The 20,950-nt window shown below is 42.4% G+C and overlaps 1 protein-coding gene across 2 annotated transcripts in view; it reads right to left on the bottom strand.

Annotated features, from left to right (window-relative positions):
- The window catches only part of LOC135508363 (beta/gamma crystallin domain-containing protein 1-like), a 61,522-nt gene that overhangs the window by 30,795 nt on the left and 9,777 nt on the right, over nucleotides 1-20,950 (bottom strand). The window contains exons 2-3 of one of the 2 annotated variants that reach the window (XM_064928492.1): nucleotides 6,600-6,723; nucleotides 619-2,114 (exon numbers count right to left, since the gene is read on the bottom strand). In XM_064928492.1, the coding sequence (XP_064784564.1) occupies nucleotides 619-2,114; nucleotides 6,600-6,723 (1,620 nt within the window). Of the gene's footprint in view, nucleotides 1-618; nucleotides 2,115-4,518; nucleotides 4,780-6,599; nucleotides 6,724-20,950 lie in introns of those variants that run through there. The other variant, XM_064928494.1, reaches the window with a different exon arrangement.

Here is a 20,950-nt window from a genome sequence, read left to right as displayed (position 1 = left end):
TAATCTAAAAAACAGGCTACATCACATTAATATGATACAACAAAAAGCATGCCTTGTGGCATTACTATGTCTGAAAGATATGTGGATATCAGAATGGTGTGCCTTACTTTTGTCAGCCTTGTACTGAGTCTACTCATTAAACCCTTTAGTCAAACAAAGTGACTAGTTGCTTCTGCCATTAATCATCATCTTTCAAGATGGAAATAAAACATGGAGTAAAGCTCCATTTTGATTGAAATAAAACAGTTCATTTGAACAACTGACTTAATAATTTAAGGTAGTGTACTGATGGGGATGTGAAGTGCACACTGTATTTTGTGACAATGACATAGGAAGACAGAGTATTGTTGCATAGTCGATGACCTGTAGTACGATCAGTAATCATGTAGTCCAAGTGAAGTATACATTAAGTAATGTGACATTTTAATGACGCAGGACTTTTTCAGCTGTACTAAGAACTGCTGTTATTGTTCTCTTCTGGTACAAATAGGCACAGCTCAGGTGTTTTTTTCTTTCTCTCACTCAATCTTTCAATCGCTCTCTCAATTTCTCTTTCTCTCTTTAGGATCAAAGCACTCTTTAAAAAGACCAAAGAAAAAGTAAAATAAAGATACTTACAGTTTCACCTCTGACTTCTGAGGAAACTTTGAAGCCAAGTCTGCGATGTCATTATTTTCTTGCTCTGTTTTTGTCTGCTCGTCCCCGTCAAAACTGGGCTCAGGGCTCACATACACCTTCTTAGGGAAAATCTTCTCACTGCGGGACAGTTTCACACTCCTGTGCTTTTCCTCTTTGCTCAGGGCCATCTGGTACTCTAGAGGGGTGCTGCTCTCTGAGTCTGTGCCTGGACTGTTCGCCTCTGGCTGGGCTTTGTTTGTTGTTTTGGACTCCTTGGAGGCTGGCGCTGTAGATACAGCCAGCTTTGGCTTTGGCTCTCTGCCACTGGCCTCTGCTGCTGATACTGCTGAAGGAGTTAGAGTGGCCAGGACCCCTGCAGTATCAGGGTACTCCACAGGGGCCACAGTCATAGGTATGGCCAGGACTGAATGCGAATTTACACTCTTCGTCTTCCCCTTCCTCTCCCCCTCCTCTTCTCCCAGGTGTGTTTCCACCCACAAGGCTTTGTGTAGCTTCACTGGTGAGTCCTGCGTCGTCCCCTCCTCTCCCCCATGTAACGTGGTCTGTGTGGGGGGAGCTGTTTCAGGCGAGCTGCTGCTGGTGGATTTCAGAGCCCTCCTCCTGTTTTTCTTCCCCATGGCTGGGCTGTCCTCCCCCTCCCCCCCCTCTGGCTGGGGATCTGAGGAGGATGGGGTGTGTGACTGAGAGCCTACAGTCACTCCCACTAGGTAACTCCCCTTCCCTCTCCCTGTTTTCAGGGAGGTCTTTTTAGACTCTGTGACCAGAGAGGTGAAGTCAGCCTTAAGGTGAGATTGGGAGAGCTCAAACGACCTGAGGGTGTTTTGGACCACTGGGCTGACCCCTCCAGACCCCTCTCTGTCTTTCATAGTGGTTTGTTCCAGATGTACCTGCAGCCTCCTGCTCGCCTCTCCCACTACGTCCTCAGTGGGGCTGAGCCCTGGGACTTGGTCTGCTCTGGAGGAGGACGAGTTCGTGGGAGTCAGATTCCAAGAATTCCTGTCTGTCTCTCCATCTGCCTCTGCCTCGGCCCGGCTCGCCTTGCACACCTGCACCTCCCTCACGCTGCCACGACCGCTGCTGTCGCTGCCTGCAAACAAAAGGTCCCCTCTGTCCACCACCACCAGAGAGGCTAGGCTGGAGGTACCAGGGCTGGAGCTGGTACTGAACACCGATCCCTCCTCCTGGAGCTCTGACAAACTTCCCTGCACTGGCCCAGCTCCGGCTTCCACTACCTCCCCCTCTCTCCGGGTGGTGGTGGGGGTCCTTTGCCAGTCTTCCTGTGGAGGTTGGTGGGGGAAGAGAGGAGAACCAGGGGACTGGGGGGAGATGGGAGAACCAGGGGACTGGGGGGAGACTGGAGAGCCAGGACCAAGCCAAGATCCATCCTCTGAGTCTGCTGAGAGTGAACTGCTCCGGCTCTTCTTCTTCTTAATGGAAAAAAAACTGCCGATACGGTTCAACACTCTGTCTGAGCTCTTGGAGGAGACAGAGAAAAAAACAGAAATATCAAAACCCAGATGGAGAACAGACACACCTGTTGTTTTTGGCACAGCTATACAAATAACCACAGACGTTAGTTCCTCTCTCACTTTTTTTGTTGTCCTTGATATAAAGCAGGGTTCTCCAACCCTATTCCTGGAGAGCCACCGTCCAGTAGGTTTTTGCTCCAACCCTTATCTAGCACGCCTGATTGTAATAATTAGCTGGTTGAATATCTGAATCAGGTTAGTTACAACTGGGGTTTGAACGAAAACTTACAGGGGGGTAGCGCTCCAGGAACAGGTTTTTAGAGAGCCCTGATATGAGGTGTGCTCAATGATGTAGTACATTTACATAGAATAGATTAATTCTCTGATTAACGCATTAACCTTAAATCCTTAACATCAACTATTACCTCTAAGATTACGTAAATATCCGATCACAATTTATTTGGATAGTTCTTCTGTAGATGCTATACAGATGGTCATACTATCAACAAATTATCTGATAATCACCTGACTATCTATTGATAAACAACTGCCTGCTAAGGTTACGGTTAAGGCAAGGTTTAGAATAAAGGTAAGGGTTAAGATTAGGGATAGTGTTAGGGTAAGGGTTAAGTTTAGGGTTAGGATAAGGGTTAGTGTTAGGCTTAAATTTGTAGGTAGTAAGTTGAAATGTTACTGATAGTATATAGCATTCTTGTCAAAATCAAACAGGCCAAGCTGAATGGTATAGATCAGTGTTTCCCAACTCTGGTCCTCAAGTACCCCCCAACAGCACACATTTTTATTGAACCACCTGATTCAACTTGTCAAGTACTTGATGATTAGTTGAGAAGTAGAATCAGGTATGCTTGTCCAGATTTGGGAAACACTGGTGTAGATGTCTCTCTGGTAACAGCCAGTTAGGGAAATGATCAGGCTTCTACAGCACCTGGGCAATGACCATAGAGATCCTATTAAAGTAATATTCTAATGGCTAATTCTATGGTATTGACAACATTAGGCAGGCCTCGGGAGACTGAAAAGATTTGCCGTGGGTCCTCACATCCTCAAAAGGATCTACAGCTGCACCACCGAGAGCATCCTGGCGGATTGCATCACTGCCTGGTGTGGCAACTGCTCGGTCTCCGACCGCAAGGCACTACAGGGGGTAGTGCGACACGGCCCAGTACATCACTGGGGACAAGCTTCCTGCCATCCAGGACCTCTATACCAGGCGGTGTCAGAGGAAGAATCTAAAAATGTTCAAAGACTCTAGCCACCCTAGTCATAGACTGTTCTCTCTGCTACCACACGGCAAGCGATACTGGAGCGCCAAGTCTAGGTCCAAGAGGCTTCTAAACAGCTTCTACCCTCAAGTCATAAGACTCCTGAACATCTAATCAAATGGCTACCCAGACTATTTGCGTTGACCCCCCTCCCCTTCTTTTACACCGCTGCTACTCTCTGTTGTTATCATCTATGCACAGTCACTTTAATAACCCTACCTACATGTACATATTACCTCAACTAACCGGTGCCCTCGGACATTGACTCTGTATCGGTACCCCCCTGTATATAGTCTCGCTATTGTTATTTCACTGCTGCTCTTTAATTACTTGTTACTTTTATTTCGTATTCTTCGTATTGTTGGTTAGGGGCTCGTAAGTAAGCATTTCACTGTAAGGTGAAACACCTGTTGTATTCGGCGCATGTGACTAATAACATTTCCCACAAGTCAGTATTGACAGGTTTTGAATCCCAATGCCGGACAGGTCGAATGGGAACCAACGAGGCAAACAAGGAATGTGAGGATCACCAAATAATACTAGTTTTCTATAAGATCTATTGGATTACTTACCATACCTAGAAATAAACACAACAATGTACGTCCATGTCTTATTCAATTTAGACAGTGGGTATCATAAATATTCACCCCCTTGGATTTTTTTCAAATTTTGTTGTGTTACAAAGTGGGATTGAAATAGATTTAATTGTGATTTTTTTGTCATTGATTTGCACAAAATACTCTATAATGTCAAAGTGAAAAGAAAGTTCGATCCAGCCATGACGCACACTGCCCATATACGCATGGAACAAGACTGTCCCAATGTTCTTTTGGTGTCTGTATACTTTGTACTCTGTCATTTATTTTCATTGATTTAGCCTTGATAGTCTATTTAGCCAGGATAGTCACTGTTCTCCAGGGAGTCCAGGATCCATAGAATCAATACAAAACATACACATCACATAAGGCTGTCTAAACAAAAAAACATAGTACACACAGTAGCATACATACAAAAGCCCAGGACACTCTGTTTGTCTGTTTCCTACTATAGTACAGGCTGGAAGAGTATACAGAACATCATATCTAAAGATAATACACACAAACACTTCAAATAAAACCGCTACATACCATTTTAGCGATACTTGCTGGATTTTAGCCTGTAGATTTATTTTCCTTACAGTCCCGGCATAATAACCATATTCTGCACCAATAGCAAATCAGGTGCAAAAAGTGAATGTTTATCAGCTCATAACTTCCTGCTAAGCTGCTTGGTTGAAGATAACAATATACAATTACTAAGCTGGAATAAAAGTCAACGCCGCCAAATACAATAAGTGAACTGTCTAACTTTACAGACAGACAGAGAGACAGTGTGTGAGCGATATCCGTGTCTATCTATATCTGTCTAGCCCTGAGTAGACTTGTATCAAACAAACTAAGGTACATTGCTTCAGGGCATAATTGCACTTCTATCACAGGTGCAGCATAAAGGCTATTGTGAAAGAGCTTTCACATAAAAAAACCCACATTAACTAATTATCCAATGAGAATGTATGGACACGGATGTCTGACTAACATCTCCACCCTTCTTCCCTCAATCAAACTGGGGCAAGTCAGTAGCCCCGGGACATCTTTATCAATATCATAATACAGTGGAAAAGACTGAGACAAGAAAGAAAAAAACATATATTGTGGTTGTACCCAACACAATATGTACATTTGCGAATATTTGCTAATTATTACATGATTCAGCAGTGTACAATGGTTCAACCAACTCTGACACACGAAAGGATGTACATGTTTGCCTTTTTGTGCCTATAACTGGCACACGAGTTGAATGATTTGCTGTTGTTGTTTCATATGGACCTGTGCACATCCTTCCTTCAGTAGTAGAAACAGACTCTGGATCTCTGGACTTTCACATATTAAACATCTTGTTGAAACAGAGCTGATTGTTCTTTTGTTTCCAAATGGCCTCAGACCTTTCAGGAAACACATGACAGGTACAGGCACAAACTTAGTGGTTACTGTGTTCAAGTTCATGTTCCAAATTGTATGCCTAGCTTAGAAATACTTAATTTGAATGAATAAAATAAAAGACACAGGATCCTATTCTTTCTACTCCAGTAACCAAGTTTCCAGGGAAAACTTCATTCTTCTTGAAAGGATTAATGTACTCAATTACGTATTTGTGAAAGCTGGATTGATATCAATAGAACATAGATAGTGAATCCTACCCCATTAATAATAATAATGAATCATTAATAATAACTATAATATACAGTGCACATGTTGGACAACATGTTGGACAAGTAGGTGTCAATGGAGAATAACTGCAGGATTATTTTGCTGTGACAATATAGGTCAAATTAAGATACTGCATCTGTAGGTGGGCATATAATTTACCCTTCAACCCTAATGATTTGTATACAACTTTAAGGGGCTTCTGATAAACGTGTCTACATTTATCTTAATAACCCAAGGCATTGAAGAAATTATCACATAGATCAGTTTTCAAAACCTAAATGTTGCATAATACAAATAAACTGACTCAAACTTTTATTGAGGGGTCTGTATGAAGAATCTGAACTGCTGTACTGTTTATGTACATCTCACATATCAAAGGGTCTAATTAGCACCTACATCCTCAATAACACTTCATCATGCAAATGGAGGGCCGAGGAGTGAGGAGGGAGGAAGGGACTGGTTTGGGATTTACCTTAATTCTTTTCCAGCCCTGCAAAGTGAGTCAATACTGCCCTCCTCTGCACACCTTCTATATGACTGCACAGCCAGAGTCAGTGCAAAAAGTGGCAAGCAGTGGTATGGGGTAAATGTCTCCAAGCAAACAAACAGATTCTGTTACTGAAATTATGTTTAGTAATCCTTTTGATCAATATCAAGTATGTTGCATATGAATCTATCCACTCTGAAAGTTCTCTCTTTTGACACATACTTTTGACAATTGCAGAACAGAACTATGGTAAAAATGTATGGTACAGTATGTTTTGCTACGATGTATAGTATAGTCACATTTCATCATTACTCTTAGATGAGTCTGTCCTAAAAGACTTTAGATTGGCCTCACAGAAGGTAAAGAGGGTGGGGTTTAAAAGTACAGTAATTCAAATATAGAACAGATATTTCCAGATGACTTCTCCACAAGACAACAGAGGACTCCTTTTGTAGTCTACTATATAGTGACATACCTTATTTCTGGACTTGTTGGGACTGAGGCTGTTGAAGGCTGACATGTCATAGCTGATCATGGAGGTAGCATCCCTGTCAGTCATGGTGCTGTATTCTGTTTTCACACTCAGTTGGTCAAAACTCCTGACGCACAGACAGACAGAGAGACAGAGAGACATAGAGACAGAGAGACAGAGAGAGAGGTACTGTTAGGCTTAGAGCAGGCTGCTGTTCTCACCCAGTAACCACTGATAAGATGTTGAAACTTGGTTTCTATGCCTCGCCCACTCTCGCAGTCTTTCTTTTGATTTCAACTTTTCTATCATTGTTTTAACCATTCAGCATTCAGGATTAGACCCACTTCAGGATTATAACACGTCCTTATCCTCTGGTCCACTTTCTCACACACACATTCACAAACCCCATGGCATGGCTTATTGTGCCACCCGCAACCTATTCCACCTATATGTTGCTATCACATTAATGATGTATGGCCTTTTCAAAATGAAAAGGTACAAAGGTCCAGTCATCGCCCATGGCCACTTGACACACTGAAAGTAACTCAGCTGTAAGTACACATTTCTTAAACATCAACATATCCAAGAACACAACCACAACGCTTCCTGTTGTAACTGTGACATCTGACACACTCGTTGTGCTTTACATGACAGACTTGACGATTTATAGCAGAGAGAAATGGTACACTGGTCAGACGACACTCACCAACACAACTTATTCACAATTCACAACAGTGTGTGTGCAGTAGTTAGAATAACATTGTGCTTTCTGGGACACACATGTCAATAGGCTCTGGTCTGTTTTCAGGAGGTCAAATCAAATCATATGTTATTTGTCACAAACACATGGTTAGCAGATGTTAATGCGAGTGTAGTGAAATGCTTGTGCTTCTAGTTCCGACAATGCAGTAATAACCAACGAGTAATCTAACCTAACAATTTCACAACAACTACCTTATACACACAAGTGTAAAGGGATGAAGAATATGTACATAAAGTTATATGAATGAGTGATGGTACAGAACGGCATAGGCAAGATGCAGTAGATGGTATCGAGTACAGTATATACATATGAGATGAGTAATGTAGGGTATGTAAACATTATATTAAGTGGCATTGTTTAAAGTGGCTAGTGATACATTTTTTACATACATTTTTCCATTATTAAAGTGCCTGGAGTTGAGTCAGTATGTTTGCAGCAGCCACTCAATGTTAGTGGTGGCTGATAACAGTCTGATGGCCTTGAGATAGAAGCTGTTTTTCAGTCTCTCGGTCCCTGGTTTGATGCACCTGTACAGACCTCACCTTCTGGATATTATAGCGGGGTGAACAGGCAGTGGCTCGGGTGGTTGTTGTCCTTGATGATCTTTATGGCCTTCCTGTGACATCGGGTGGGGTAGGTGTCCTGGAGGGCAGGTAGTTTGCCCCCGGTGATGCGTTGTGCAGACCTCACGACCCTTTGGAGAGCCTTACGGTTGTGGGCGGAGCAGTTGCCGTACCAGGCGGTGATACAGCCCGACAAGATGCTCTCGATTGTGCATCTGTAAAAGTTTGTGAGTGCTTTTGGTGACAAGCTGTATTTCTTCAGGTGTACCAATTCAGTTTGTCCGTGATGTGTACGCCGGAGGAACTTAAAACTTACTACCCTCTCCATCGATGTGGATAGGGGGGTGCTTGCTCTGCTGTTTCCTGAAGTCCACGATCATCTCCTATGTTTTGTTGATGTTGAGTGTGAGGTTGTTTTCCTGACACCACACTCCGAGGGCCTTCACCTCCTCCCTGTAGGCCGTCTCGTCGTTGTTGGTAATCAAGCCTACCACTGTAGTGTCATCTGCAAACTTGATGATTGAGTTGGAGGTGTGCATGGCCACGCAGTCGTGGGTGAACAGGGAGTACAGGAGAGGGCTGAGAACGCACCCTTGTGGGGCTTGAGGATCAGCGGGGTGAAGATGTTGTTACCTACCCTCACCACCTGGGTGCAGCCCGTCAGGAAGTCCAGTACCGAGTTGCACAGGGCGGGGTCGAGACCCAGGGTCTCGAGCTTGATGACGAGTTTGGAGGGTACTATGGTGTTAAATGCTGAGCTGAAGTCGATGAACAGCATTCTCACATAGGTATTCCTTTTGTCCAGATGGGTTAGGACAGTGTGCAGTGTGGTTGCGATTGCCTCGTCTATGCACCTATTGGGGCGGTAAGCAAATTGGAGTGGGTCTAGGGTGTCAGGTAGGGTGGAGGTGATATGGTCCTTGACTAGTCTCTCAAAGCACTTCATGATGACGGAAGTGAGTGCTACGGGGCGGTAGTCGTTTAGCTCAGTTACCTTAGCTTTCTTGGGAACAGGAACAATGTTGGCCCTCTTGAAGCACGTGGGAACAGCAGACTTGGATAAGGATTGATTGAATATGTCCGTAAACACACCAGCCAGCTGGTCTGCGCATGCTCTGAAGACGCGGCTGGGGATGCCGTCTGGGCCTGCAGCCTTGCGAGGGTTAACACGTTTAAATGTTTTACTCACGTCGGCTGCAGTGAAGGAGAGTCTGCAGACTTTGGTGGCGCGCGTGTCAGTGGCACTGTATTGTCCTCAAAGCGAGCAAAGAAGTTGTTTATTCTGTCTGGGAGCAAGACATCCTGGTCTGCAACAGGGCTGTTTTGTTTTTTGTAATCCGTGATTGACTGTAGACCCTGCCACATACCTCTTGTGTCTGAGCCGTTGAATTGTGACTCTAGTTTGTCTCTATACTGACACTTAGCCCGTTTGATTGCCTTGCGGAGGGAATAGCTACACTGTTTGTATTCGGTCATGTTTCCGGTCACCTTGCCCTGGTTAAAAGCAGTGGTTTGCGCTTTCAGTTTCATGCGAATGCTGCCATCAATCCACGGTTTCTGGTTTGGGAATGTTTTAATAGTTGCTGTGGGTACAATATCACTGTACTCAAAGGGTTTTAAGTTGACTCTGTGTTGTCAATTGAAGCGGTTAGGCTAGCTCACACCCATTATGCCTTCCCAATATAGTGAGCTATGAGAATCTCTCTTAGAATTCAGAATGGGAACCAGCATTCCACTGTTGATTCTGTTGATCAGTGGAGGCTGCGGAGGGGAGGACAGCTCATAATAATGTCTGGAATGGAATGGCATCAAACACATGGAAACCATTTAAGGTGAAACCAACATCCTGTGCTGTAGATACAGGTGCAACACCATGGATGTGTTCAGAGGGGTGAAATGTTCTGAGACATTTTAGCAATGTTGAAGATAAATGCACTACACTTAAAAACACCTTTCCCCATCAGTCAATAAGATAATTGTCTTACTCTGCTACATGTGGGATGTTTCAACCACCTGAGTAAAATGGGCAGTCATGTACATTTTTCAACAAAAGAGGTTTGTTTGTTCATCATTGATCAGCATCTTCTGGCATTGTTATACCATCTTTTCCCACAATAGGGTGTATGCAGAATATATTTTCATCATGACAAAGTTGCCTGATGAGTCATACAGAACCATAAATCATCAATGTGCTACTTTACAGAATCTTTTGATTCCGTTGGCATATGTTAAGTTACCCTGGCCATGCCTACTTTGCCAACACATTGAAGCCAGTCTCGTCAGTTAATTATTTATTTGTACAGTGACTTTGGGTAAATAACAAACTGTGCAGAATAGATTGCTGTGACATTTGGTCTATGAGCCATGAATTAGGGTTGAACCAGGGATCTTTTTAATGCATGAATGGTTTGATTATGATACATTATATTATGCTGAGTTTGCAAGACTTCTACAGACGAAGCATCCATAAAGTTTTATTCTCTTGTTTTCTAGTGCTGCCCACTGGTCACAAACTGGTTGAATCAACATTGTTTTCATGTAATTTCAACCAAAATAAATCTATGTGATGTTGAATAAATGTGAGAAACTGATTGGATTTGGAAAAAAGTCAATTTTAAGATAATTTTATATTTGAATCTCAATCCAATGATATAGTGAAATGTTTTGCTGATTTCAAGGTGAATTCACGTTTGTTGACAACTCAACCAAATGTAAATCAAAACTAGACGTTGAACTGACGTCTGTGCCCAGCGGGTGTCTACTTGCAGACAGCGGTATCTGTTCCAACTTCAAGCCCGAAGAGGAAGCACATCTGGCAGAACGTGTTATCTCACATACACAGCTTAATCTGAAAGGATATGAATAAATCTGAATGCTAATTGCTTTCTCATGTTTCCTAATTAGGACCCTGTGTTTTGGACAATCATGTCACAGGACCTTTCTCATGTTTCATAATGGATAATGACTATGACATATCCAATGCAACAACTATGTGCTGAGTAATTATAAAGACCACAGGAACCATCCACACTCCCATGTGGCGCTGTGTGCAACACATTAACCACGCAGCAAATCGATATGAGGTCTGCGATCGGAGGTCAAATAAGTAAGATGGAACAAAACACACAAAAGCAAATGTTACGTAATTAAATCAACTTAACCCCCAACCTTGCCCTTTGACCTCAGTAAGACATCAGTCACCAGTTTTGGGTAAACATTTCCTCAGTCTCTCTATCAGTTTGCAGCCTCTGAACAAGCCTGAGGCCTAAATCAACCAGCTCCAAACTGCTTGGAGTCTTTCTCTGTTACTCCATGCCATCTGATGCCATCCCTCCCCTACACTCTTAGATAAAAGGGTTTCAAAAGAGTTCTTTGCCTGTCCCAATAGGAGAACCCTTTTTGGTTACAGATAGAACTATTTTGCGTTCCATGTAGAACACTGTGGAAAGGGTTCTACATGGAACTGAAAAGGGTTCTACCTGGAACCCAAAGGGTTCTTCAAACGGTTCTCCTATGGGGACAGCCAAATGACCTTTGTAAGCCCTGTTTATACGTGGTTCTAACATGCATATTTTGTCCTGATCTTGTCCACATTCGGATTGTGCCCACATTTTTAGACTGGTGTAGACGATTAAAATACTAATTGTAATCTGATTGTAATCAGATCTTCCTGGCCACCTCTGGAGGTAGTCAGGGACTCATTGTATCTGAATATCAATCAAGTATAAACAGATATGGATGGATAAAACATTTAAATAATTATATCGGCCTCAAAATCATCGACAGGTAGCACCATTGACTTATGGCATCAATAATTGCTTTGAAATAAATAAATATTATTTTGAAAGAATATCTGTTAAATAATCTGCATACAGGGAGGCACCAGGAAATCTGGTTACATTGTGGACAGAGTGGATGGATAAGAGGCACATTTTATCACCATGTGTAGATGCTACGTCTTCAATGTGGACACAATCAGAATGTGGATAAGATCAGGACAAAGAACGTGTCACGCCTTGAGCATAGAGAGCTGTTTATTCTCTATGTTGGTTGGGGCGTGATAGTGACTAGGGTGGGTCATCCAGATGATTAGTGATTTGTTGGCTTGGTATGGTTCCCAATCAGAGACAGCTGTTTATCATTGTCTCTGATTGGGGATCATATTTAGGCAGCCATTTCCCCATTGTGCTTTGTGGGATCTTGACTATGGATAGTTGCCTGTTAGCACTGTTATTTAGCTTCACATTTCGTTTGGTATTTATTTATTTTTTGTCGGTGTTCGTGTAATAAAGGAAAATGTACGCCTACGACGCTGCACCTTGGTCCACTCATTTCGGCGAGCGTGACAGGACGCATGTTAGCAACAGGTATCAATTTGGCTTTAGGCTCTAGATACAACCTTTTCTTACTAAGGGTGTAGGAGATATTCAGATCTGGCACAATTCAACATAACAGGAAATACAGGCGGGTAATATTAAGTTATTTGAGATTTTCTGAAACACTAACATTCAAAACTTAAATGTTTTACAATGTTTTTAGACATTTTGGAAGTTCAATGAACTGTTGTGCAACTCCATTGGTCACTCCCACTAGTTTCCTGGGTATGTTTAGGACATATGGCAGCTAGCCTACAGCCTATAGTATTACAGAAGTAGAACTGCCTCCCACGCAACATAACAGACGCTCTCAAGCAGATCATTTAGACAACACACTGTAATGTTGCAGAATAGTCAACAGAGGAGTTGACTGATAAAAGCCAGCAGCAGCTGAGCCACAGAGCATTATCCTCCTCAGTAAAACAATGGCTCTGTTGTTTTGCATTAACTGTATCAATACACTTTTACAATGGCAAAGCTCAACACAGCTGTTCAGTCAGCAAGGCAGGGTATCTCACACACAAACACACACACACACACACACACACACACACACACACACACACACACACACACACACACACACACACACACAGGACTGCTTGGCACAGTCTACAGCTTGGCACATATCAATGGTATCAAAACAGTCACATGACTCGCATCACTCATCATATAGAAACACAAACATTTTTAATAAACGTATGCAGGGAACGAACCTGTGGGACTTCATAAAGTCAAACAAGGGATGGAGTGAAGTCAAGGCATGACTCATACATCATTCTTCAGGTTATGAGTGGGGCTGGCTGGGTGAGTCACCAGTGGCTGTTGATGAAAGATATATTTGTTCCTGCCAGGCCCAATCTAATGCAAACTTCAAAATAAACTTTAACCGCTCTAGTTTGGACAGCAGCTTACAATAGCTGAATGATGCATATGTTTGAGTTTAATGAATGCATATAGAATATGAACATTAAACACTATATAGCGCTCTGTGCGCACACAGTACAGTACACAATTACCAGCAGAAAGCTGAAAGACAGAGCTACTGAACCTGAAACAATTACTGGAGGCTATAGACCAGTACAGTAGAGAGTAATAAAGACTCCATTTATCACTTTTTTAATCATCAAGGGACTGAGAAACAAGTGTGATGTGACCACAACAGCCCAATGCAGTGCGATCTGCTCGGATGACATGCTTTCACAACCAGGCCTGTCGTAACCCTGAATGTGTTGACTTTGGAGGAGGATGAGGAAAGAACGCACATCCTGGCACTTATCTCTCTCCCCTGTTCACTGCTCCACATAAAGATAGACATCTTTGGGACATGTATAACGCAACACTTGACATGATGATGTTATGTCCATAATAACAACCTCTGCAATGGTATTTCGATTAGTTTAGCATGAATGTGCAAGCTTTCAATTTCTGACAAATGGACCATGTGCTGTATTGGAATAATTTGTATTTAAAATATCACCAGAAAAAAGTGGGTGGCACAGAAACAAGCACACCATATCTCCAAGTAAGCAAGTAGCCATGTCCGAGCCAGAATGGACACACCATATCTCCAAGTAAGCAAGTAGCCATGTCCGAGCCAGAATGGACACACCATATCTCCAAGTAAGCAAGTAGCCATGTCCGAGCCAGAATGGACACACCATATCTCCAAGTAAGCAAGTTGCCATGTCCGAGCCAGAATGGACACACCATATCTCCAAGTAAGCAAGTAGCCATGTCCGAGCCAGAATGGACACACCATATCTCCAAGTAAGCAAGTAGCCATGTCCGAGCCAGAATGGACACACCATATCTCCAAGTAAGCAAGAAGCCATGTCCAAGTAAGCAAGAGCCAGAATGGACACACCATATCTCCAAGTAAGCAAGTAGCCATGTCCGAGCCAGAATGGACACACCATATCTCCAAGTAAGCAAGTAGCCATGTCCGAGCCAGAATGGACACACCATATCTCCAAGTAAGCAAGTAGCCATGTCCGAGCCAGAATGGACACACCAGATGTCTGATTGTTAGTAAAAACAGGGTAAAGGGAATGGTGATAGGAAACCATTTTTTTCTTCAAACAGTCAGTTCTGTATGCTGCAATAATGACTAAGTCCAGAACTACCTTAACAAAGAAAGCTTTATTTCCACTGGACATCTTGATACTGTTCATGACATTTTGAGCTGTAGAGATTTGCAGATTGATAAGAACTGCATTACCAACAGTCTGAAGGTAATGCAGCAGGTGTCAAAACAAACAAATTCACAAGAGTAGCTTGGTTTCCATCCAATTGGCGACCAATTGATGACTGTACCGAAAAATAAATAAACAAGTTAAATAGGTTAACTCTACTAAAAATGTCACAAAACATTTTGCTTTATATAGCGAATGTGCCCAATTTGGCATTGGCACGTGCGCTCTAGCCAACATCTTGCAGATAGAGTGCGGGTATAGCCTACATGATGAAATTTGTCAAACGGCAGCCAAGCATCGATCATCATGTCACCAGAATAAGACATTTAGTATGCATTTCATCTGTAGACTAATAAACCATATGCTTTCCAGAGTCGTGACAACATGTCATTGCATGACTCCAAGTATACTTCAATACGATGGTTATTATATCAATATTTACACATAAAAGTATTTCCACTGCCATTTCTCGCATAGTACATTTTAACGAGTCAAAAAGATCCCACGTTGTCTATCAAATTTACTAGTTTGGTAGACATTTGGAAAGTTTAGTGACAAATTTGCTCTTTCATTCAGGCCTGTCATGACATTTTCTATCCAACATGCACTTTACGGGCATAAAAAGGTTGGATGGAAACATGGTTAATGTAGTTTGTTTAGTCAAACTACAATTTATATAGACTCAAACCTCCGCCCTATGTTGTGGCACAGAGTCCCCTGTCTTACAGCTCGAGACATTGGGTAAACAAATCAGTCCATTAAAACAAACTAATCCAGGTGTATGCACACATACACACACGCAGGGATAACAGGATGTGCACACACACACAGACACACACACACACACACACCTATAATGCCCTCACCCAGATTGCTTTTCATTGGCTTTGGATGTAAAACAATGCTACTCCTTTAATTTCAAGTCCTCTGTTCTCAGGTCAGATCATTGTCACATGCCACCAGCTAATCTGGCCTTTTAACTAACTACCAGTACAGGCCCAATCTAATGCAAACTTCAAAATAAACTTTAACCAGTTGTAAAATGTTGCATATCTATCTAGACTCAGACCAAACCGGCCACATTCTCATTCTCTCACATTGTCTCTGCTGTAACCAAGAGGCTTGGTCTTGCAAGCTAGCCACCTCCCGACTTTGACTGTAAACAAATCAGTCCACTAAACAGTGATGCTTCACAATGGAAACGATGCAGCCATGTGGGGCTGGGGCTCTTCAGCCTCAGAAGGCCTTCTTTAATTATCATACCAGTCATAGTCCTCCTCCCCTGACAGACAGCCCATATATACCGTATACAGGGATATTTTTAAATACAGACGGTATGATTTTAAATACTCACTCACTCATCTTCGCTCGCTCCTTGGAGCACAATGAACGCCACGCCATCCTATTCTAGGCAAGGTCCCAGGCTGATGTGGTGTTGGGTCCCAGGTTGTGTAGGACAACCTCCAACTGGTGACCAAACCAGACTCTCGTTCTTTATCTTGGGTGTGGCCAGTTGGGGGATGACTCCTTGAGGACAAGGGCAGGCTCCAGAGGTGGGTTTGATCTGGCCAGGTGACCAAACAGTCGGAGTCGGGAGGTGGTTAGCTTGCAAGATCAATCTTTTTGGTTACAGAAGAGACAATCAATCCCCTCCTGGATCAAGTGTGAGTAGCCTTTTGAGATAGTTGCATAACTTTATGAGCCAGGTTTGTCTGTCCTCTCTTGAGCTTGTGAGCATTTAGCTAGTGTCTGCTATGGGTAATCACTAGTACTTTGATGGCATAATATTTTTAAAATAACGTTTGAATAGAAATAGCGGCCCTCGTGTGCACTGCTGGTAATACCGTATAGCCCGGTATGGTACAGGTACGGTATGAAGGTATGGAAATCTGGATACGGCCCAACCCTGTTAACAAAGACCTAAATTATATCTAAAAAACATGGAATACAACCTTTTACTTCAGGCTATGGTAGGGTAAGACATTGTCTCAAAATACAAGAGTTGGCCTTAAAGAGACACAACAGCACCACCTACTCAATGCCCATCGGTGTCAGTACAAAGCTCTAGGCTACATCCAGCCCTGTCCGTCCTTTGATTGTGTCAGTAATTATGCGTTGATGCCTAATGCATCACTCTATCACCATGTTAATGAACATTCATTAATTAACGTTTGATTGCTTAATCTGCTTAAAGTCTATATTAGTAGGTCATGGTTTTGTATGTATTGTGATCTTTTTTTCTGCTTTCTGATGTAGTGTTGATGAATTTGTTTTTTTTGTTTTCTATTTAGTGTTTGAAATGCACTTTACAAATTAAATATTGTTATTATTAAATATTGTTATAATTATTAATTGAACCTGTGGATGTAGACAGACGTCTGAAAAAAGTGGGGAGAGAAAATAATAAAGACCAATTGAGCAGGGATCAACACTAGTGTCACTCAGACATAGTGGTTACCTGGTTACTGACACCTTGCTAAACACCTCGCTCAATGGGTAAATGGCTGTTAAGCTAAGTATTTCCTAGTTTTCTTAATGCATGCATTTTGTTTTTAAATGACCTAATAAAGGACTAGTTAAACAACACATTTCATTCAGGAGAGAAAATTCTACAAGATCTCTCAACCTTGGTTCCAGGTTCATACCATACACATTCCATTTCACTGAAGACAAGATGCTTAAAGTTCTTAGTCCTATAGACTCCAGAACCAGTCAGCCATGGCGGTTAAATTCCAAGCATATCCCTCTGCATCCTCCACTGTCCCACCCCCTTATTCCCACCCCTCCTCACTCTGCCCTCTGTCCCACCCCTCCCACCAATCACCCACCAATCTGTCTCTACCTGCAGGGCTCTGTCTGTTACTGTCTATATATATATATATCTGCTACGGTTTTCTGTATGTGAAGGAGAGTCGGACCAAAATGCGGCGTGTAGATTGCGATCCATGTTTAATAAACAAAAGTAAACACGAATCAATTAAAAAAACAACAAACGTAACGAAAACCGAAACAGCCTATACTGGTGTAAACTAACACAGAACAGGGACATAAGGACAATCACCCACAAAACACTCAAAGAATATGGCTGCCTAAATATGGTTCCCAATCAGAGACAACGATAAACACCTGCCTCTGATTGAGAACCACTTCAGGACAGCCATAGATTCACCTAGAACACCCCACTAAGCTATCATCCCAATACATGTGGAAAAAAAACAATACAAAAACACGCCACATACAAAAACCCATGTCACACCCTGGCCTGACCAAATAAATGAAGAAAACACAAAAATACTTAGACCAGGGCGTGACAATATATATACAGTGCCTTGCGAAAGTATTCGGCCCCCTTGAAAAATTGGGCGTGCAAAATTATAAAGCCCCCTTAACCTGTTGATGCTCTGGGGGCGCTATTTCATTTTTGGATGAAAAACGTTCCCGTTTTAAACAAGATATTTTGTCACAAAAAGATGCTCGACTATGCATATAATTGATAGCTTTCGAAAGAAAACACTCTGTCGTGTCCAGAACTACCAAGATATTTTCTGTGCGTGCCCTAGAACGTGAGCTTCAGGCAAAACCAAGATGAGACGGCATCCAGGAAATGAGCAGGATTTTTGAGGCTCTGTTTTCCATTGTCTCCTTATATGGCTGTGAATGCGAGAGGAATGAGCCTGCCCTTTCTGTCGTTTCCCCAAGGTGTCTGCAGCATTGTGACGTATTTGTAGGCAGATCATTGGAAGATTGACCATAAGAGACCACATTTACCAGGTGTCCGCCCGGTGTCCTGCGCCGAAATTGGTGCGCAAAAGCCAGCTGCCAGTATTTTTCCATGGGATACAGAGAGGAAAGCAAGCTTCCACGAACTGCATATCAATGAAGAGATATGTGAAAAAACACCTTGAGGATTGATTCCAAACAACGTTTGCCATGTTTCGGTCGATATTATGTAGTTAATTCGGAAAAAGTTTTACGTTGTAGGTGACTGAATTTTCGGTTCATTTCGGTAGCTAGACGCAATGTAGAAAACGGAACGATTTCTCCTACACACAGACGCTTTCAGGAAAAACTGCGCATTTGGTATGTAACTGAGAGTCTCCTCATTGAAAACATCAGAAGCTCTTCAAAGGTAAATGATTTTATTTATTTGGTTATCTGGTTTTTGTGAAAATGTTGCGTGCTAAATGCTACTCAAAATGCTATGCTAGCTTTGCATACTCTTACACAAATTAGTCAATTTCTATGGTTCAAAAGCATATTTTGAAAATCTGAGATGACAGTGTTGTTAAGAAAAGGCTAAGCTTGAGAGCAGACGCATTATTTTCATTTTATTTGCGATTTTCAGAAATCGTTAACGTTGCGTTATGCTAATGAGCCTGAGGCTTTAGTCACGATCCCGGATCCGGGATGGGGAGTTCCAAGAGTTAAGTTAATACTTTGTAGCGCCACCTTTTGCTGCGATTACAGCTGTAAGTCGCTTGGGGTATGTCTCTATCAGTTTTGCACATCGAGAGACCGAAATATTTTCCCATTCCTCCTTGCAAAACAGCTCGAGCTCAGTGAGGTTGGATGGAGAGCATTTGTGAACAGCAGTTTTCAGTTCTTTCCACAGATTCTCGATTGGATTCAGGTCTGGACTTTGACTTGGCCATTCTACCACCCGGATATGTTTATTTTTGAACCATTCCATTGTAGATTTTGCTTCATGTTTTGGATCATTGTCTTGTTGGAAGACAAATCTCCGTCCCAGTCTCAGGTCTTTTGCAGACTCCATCGGGTTTTCTTCCAGAATGGTCCTGTATTTGGCTCCATCCATCTTCCCATCAATTTTAACCATCTTCCCTGTCCCTGCTGAAGAAAAGCAGGCCCAAACCATGATGCTGCCACCACCATGTTTGACAGTGGGGATGGTGTGTTCAGAGTGATGAGCTGTGTTGCTTTTACGCCAAACATAACGTTTTGCATTGTTGCCAAAAAGTTCAATTTTGGTTTCATCTGACCAGAGCACCTTCATCCACATGTTTGGTGTGTCTCCCAGGTGGCTTGTGGCAAACTTTAAACAACACTTTTTATGGATCTTTAAGAAATGGCTTTCTTCTTGCCACTCTTCCATAAAGGCCAGATTTGTGCAATATACGACTGATTGTTGTCCTATGGACAGAGTCTCCCACCTCAGCTGTAGATCTCTGCAGTTCATCCAGAGTGATCATGGGCCTCTTGGCTGCATCTCTGAACAGTCTTCTCCTTGTATGAGCTGAAAGTTTAGAGGGACGGCCAGGTCTTGGTAGATTTGCAGTGGTCTGATACTCCTTCCATTTCAATATTATCGCTTGCACAGTGCTCCTTGGGATGTTTAAAGCGTGGGAAATCTTTTTGTATCCAAATCCGGCTTTAAACTTCTTCACAACAGTATCTCAGACCTGCCTGGTGTGTTCTTTGTTCTTCATGATGCTCTCTGCGCTTTTAACAGACCTCTGAGACTATCACAGTACAGGTGCATTTATACGGAGACTTGATTACACACAGGTGGATTGTATTTATCATCATTAGTCATTTAGGTCAACATTGGATCATTCAGAGATCCTCACTGAACTTCTGGAGAGAGTTTGCTGCACTGAAAGTAAGGGGCTGAATAATTTTGCACGCCCAAATTTTCAGTTTTTGATTTGTTAAAAAAGTTTGAAATATCCAATAAATGTCGTTCCACTTCATGATTGTGTCCCACTTGTTGTTGATTCTTCACAAAAAAATACAGTTTTATATCTTTATGTTTGAAGCCTGAAATGTGGCAAAGTTCAAGGTGGCCGAACGGTCGCAAAGTTCAAGGGGGCCGAATACTTTTGCAAGGCACTGTATATATATATATATATATATATATATATATATATATATATATATATAAAAATTCAAGTTAAACTTCTCAAAAGGCACCGAATTGATGTAACGAAACAGGGATCAATGAGCTGACATAGACAGAATGGAGAATCAATGTCTTATCTAATGGTCCTAAAGTAGGCACTATTTGTCACTTTGCTGGCTTCGTGCATTCCTCTGGAGCGACTCTGCTGATCTAGGGAACAAGGGGCAGGTATGTGAATAAATAATGTCACATCAGAGGAGATTTACTGCAGATTTATCTGATAAAGAAAAGCGGTTCAAGCCTGGGGGATATGAATCATGTGATTGGAACTACAGTAGAACCATCTAGAATGTCTTGCAATGGTGATCAATCAACACATTTTATTGATATTTCTGAAACATCATGTCAGATGATGAACTTCACCACTGTGTCTGCATGCTGCGTCTCACCACAATATTATCAGTCAAACATTGTGGCAGCTTTCCTTTCGCTCTACAGGAAGTTGCATACAAACACTCTCCCTTGGTCAGCTGGGATCAAAGTCAAAGCAGGGAGCTGGAGAGAGACCACTGACAGACTGACTCATATCTGCAGCAG

Source organism: Oncorhynchus masou, chromosome 21 (assembly GCF_036934945.1).
Source record: "Oncorhynchus masou masou isolate Uvic2021 chromosome 21, UVic_Omas_1.1, whole genome shotgun sequence".
Taxonomy (NCBI): domain Eukaryota; kingdom Metazoa; phylum Chordata; class Actinopteri; order Salmoniformes; family Salmonidae; genus Oncorhynchus; species Oncorhynchus masou.
Note: the sequence above shows the minus strand (reverse complement) of the source record. Positions and strands in the feature narration are given on the sequence as shown.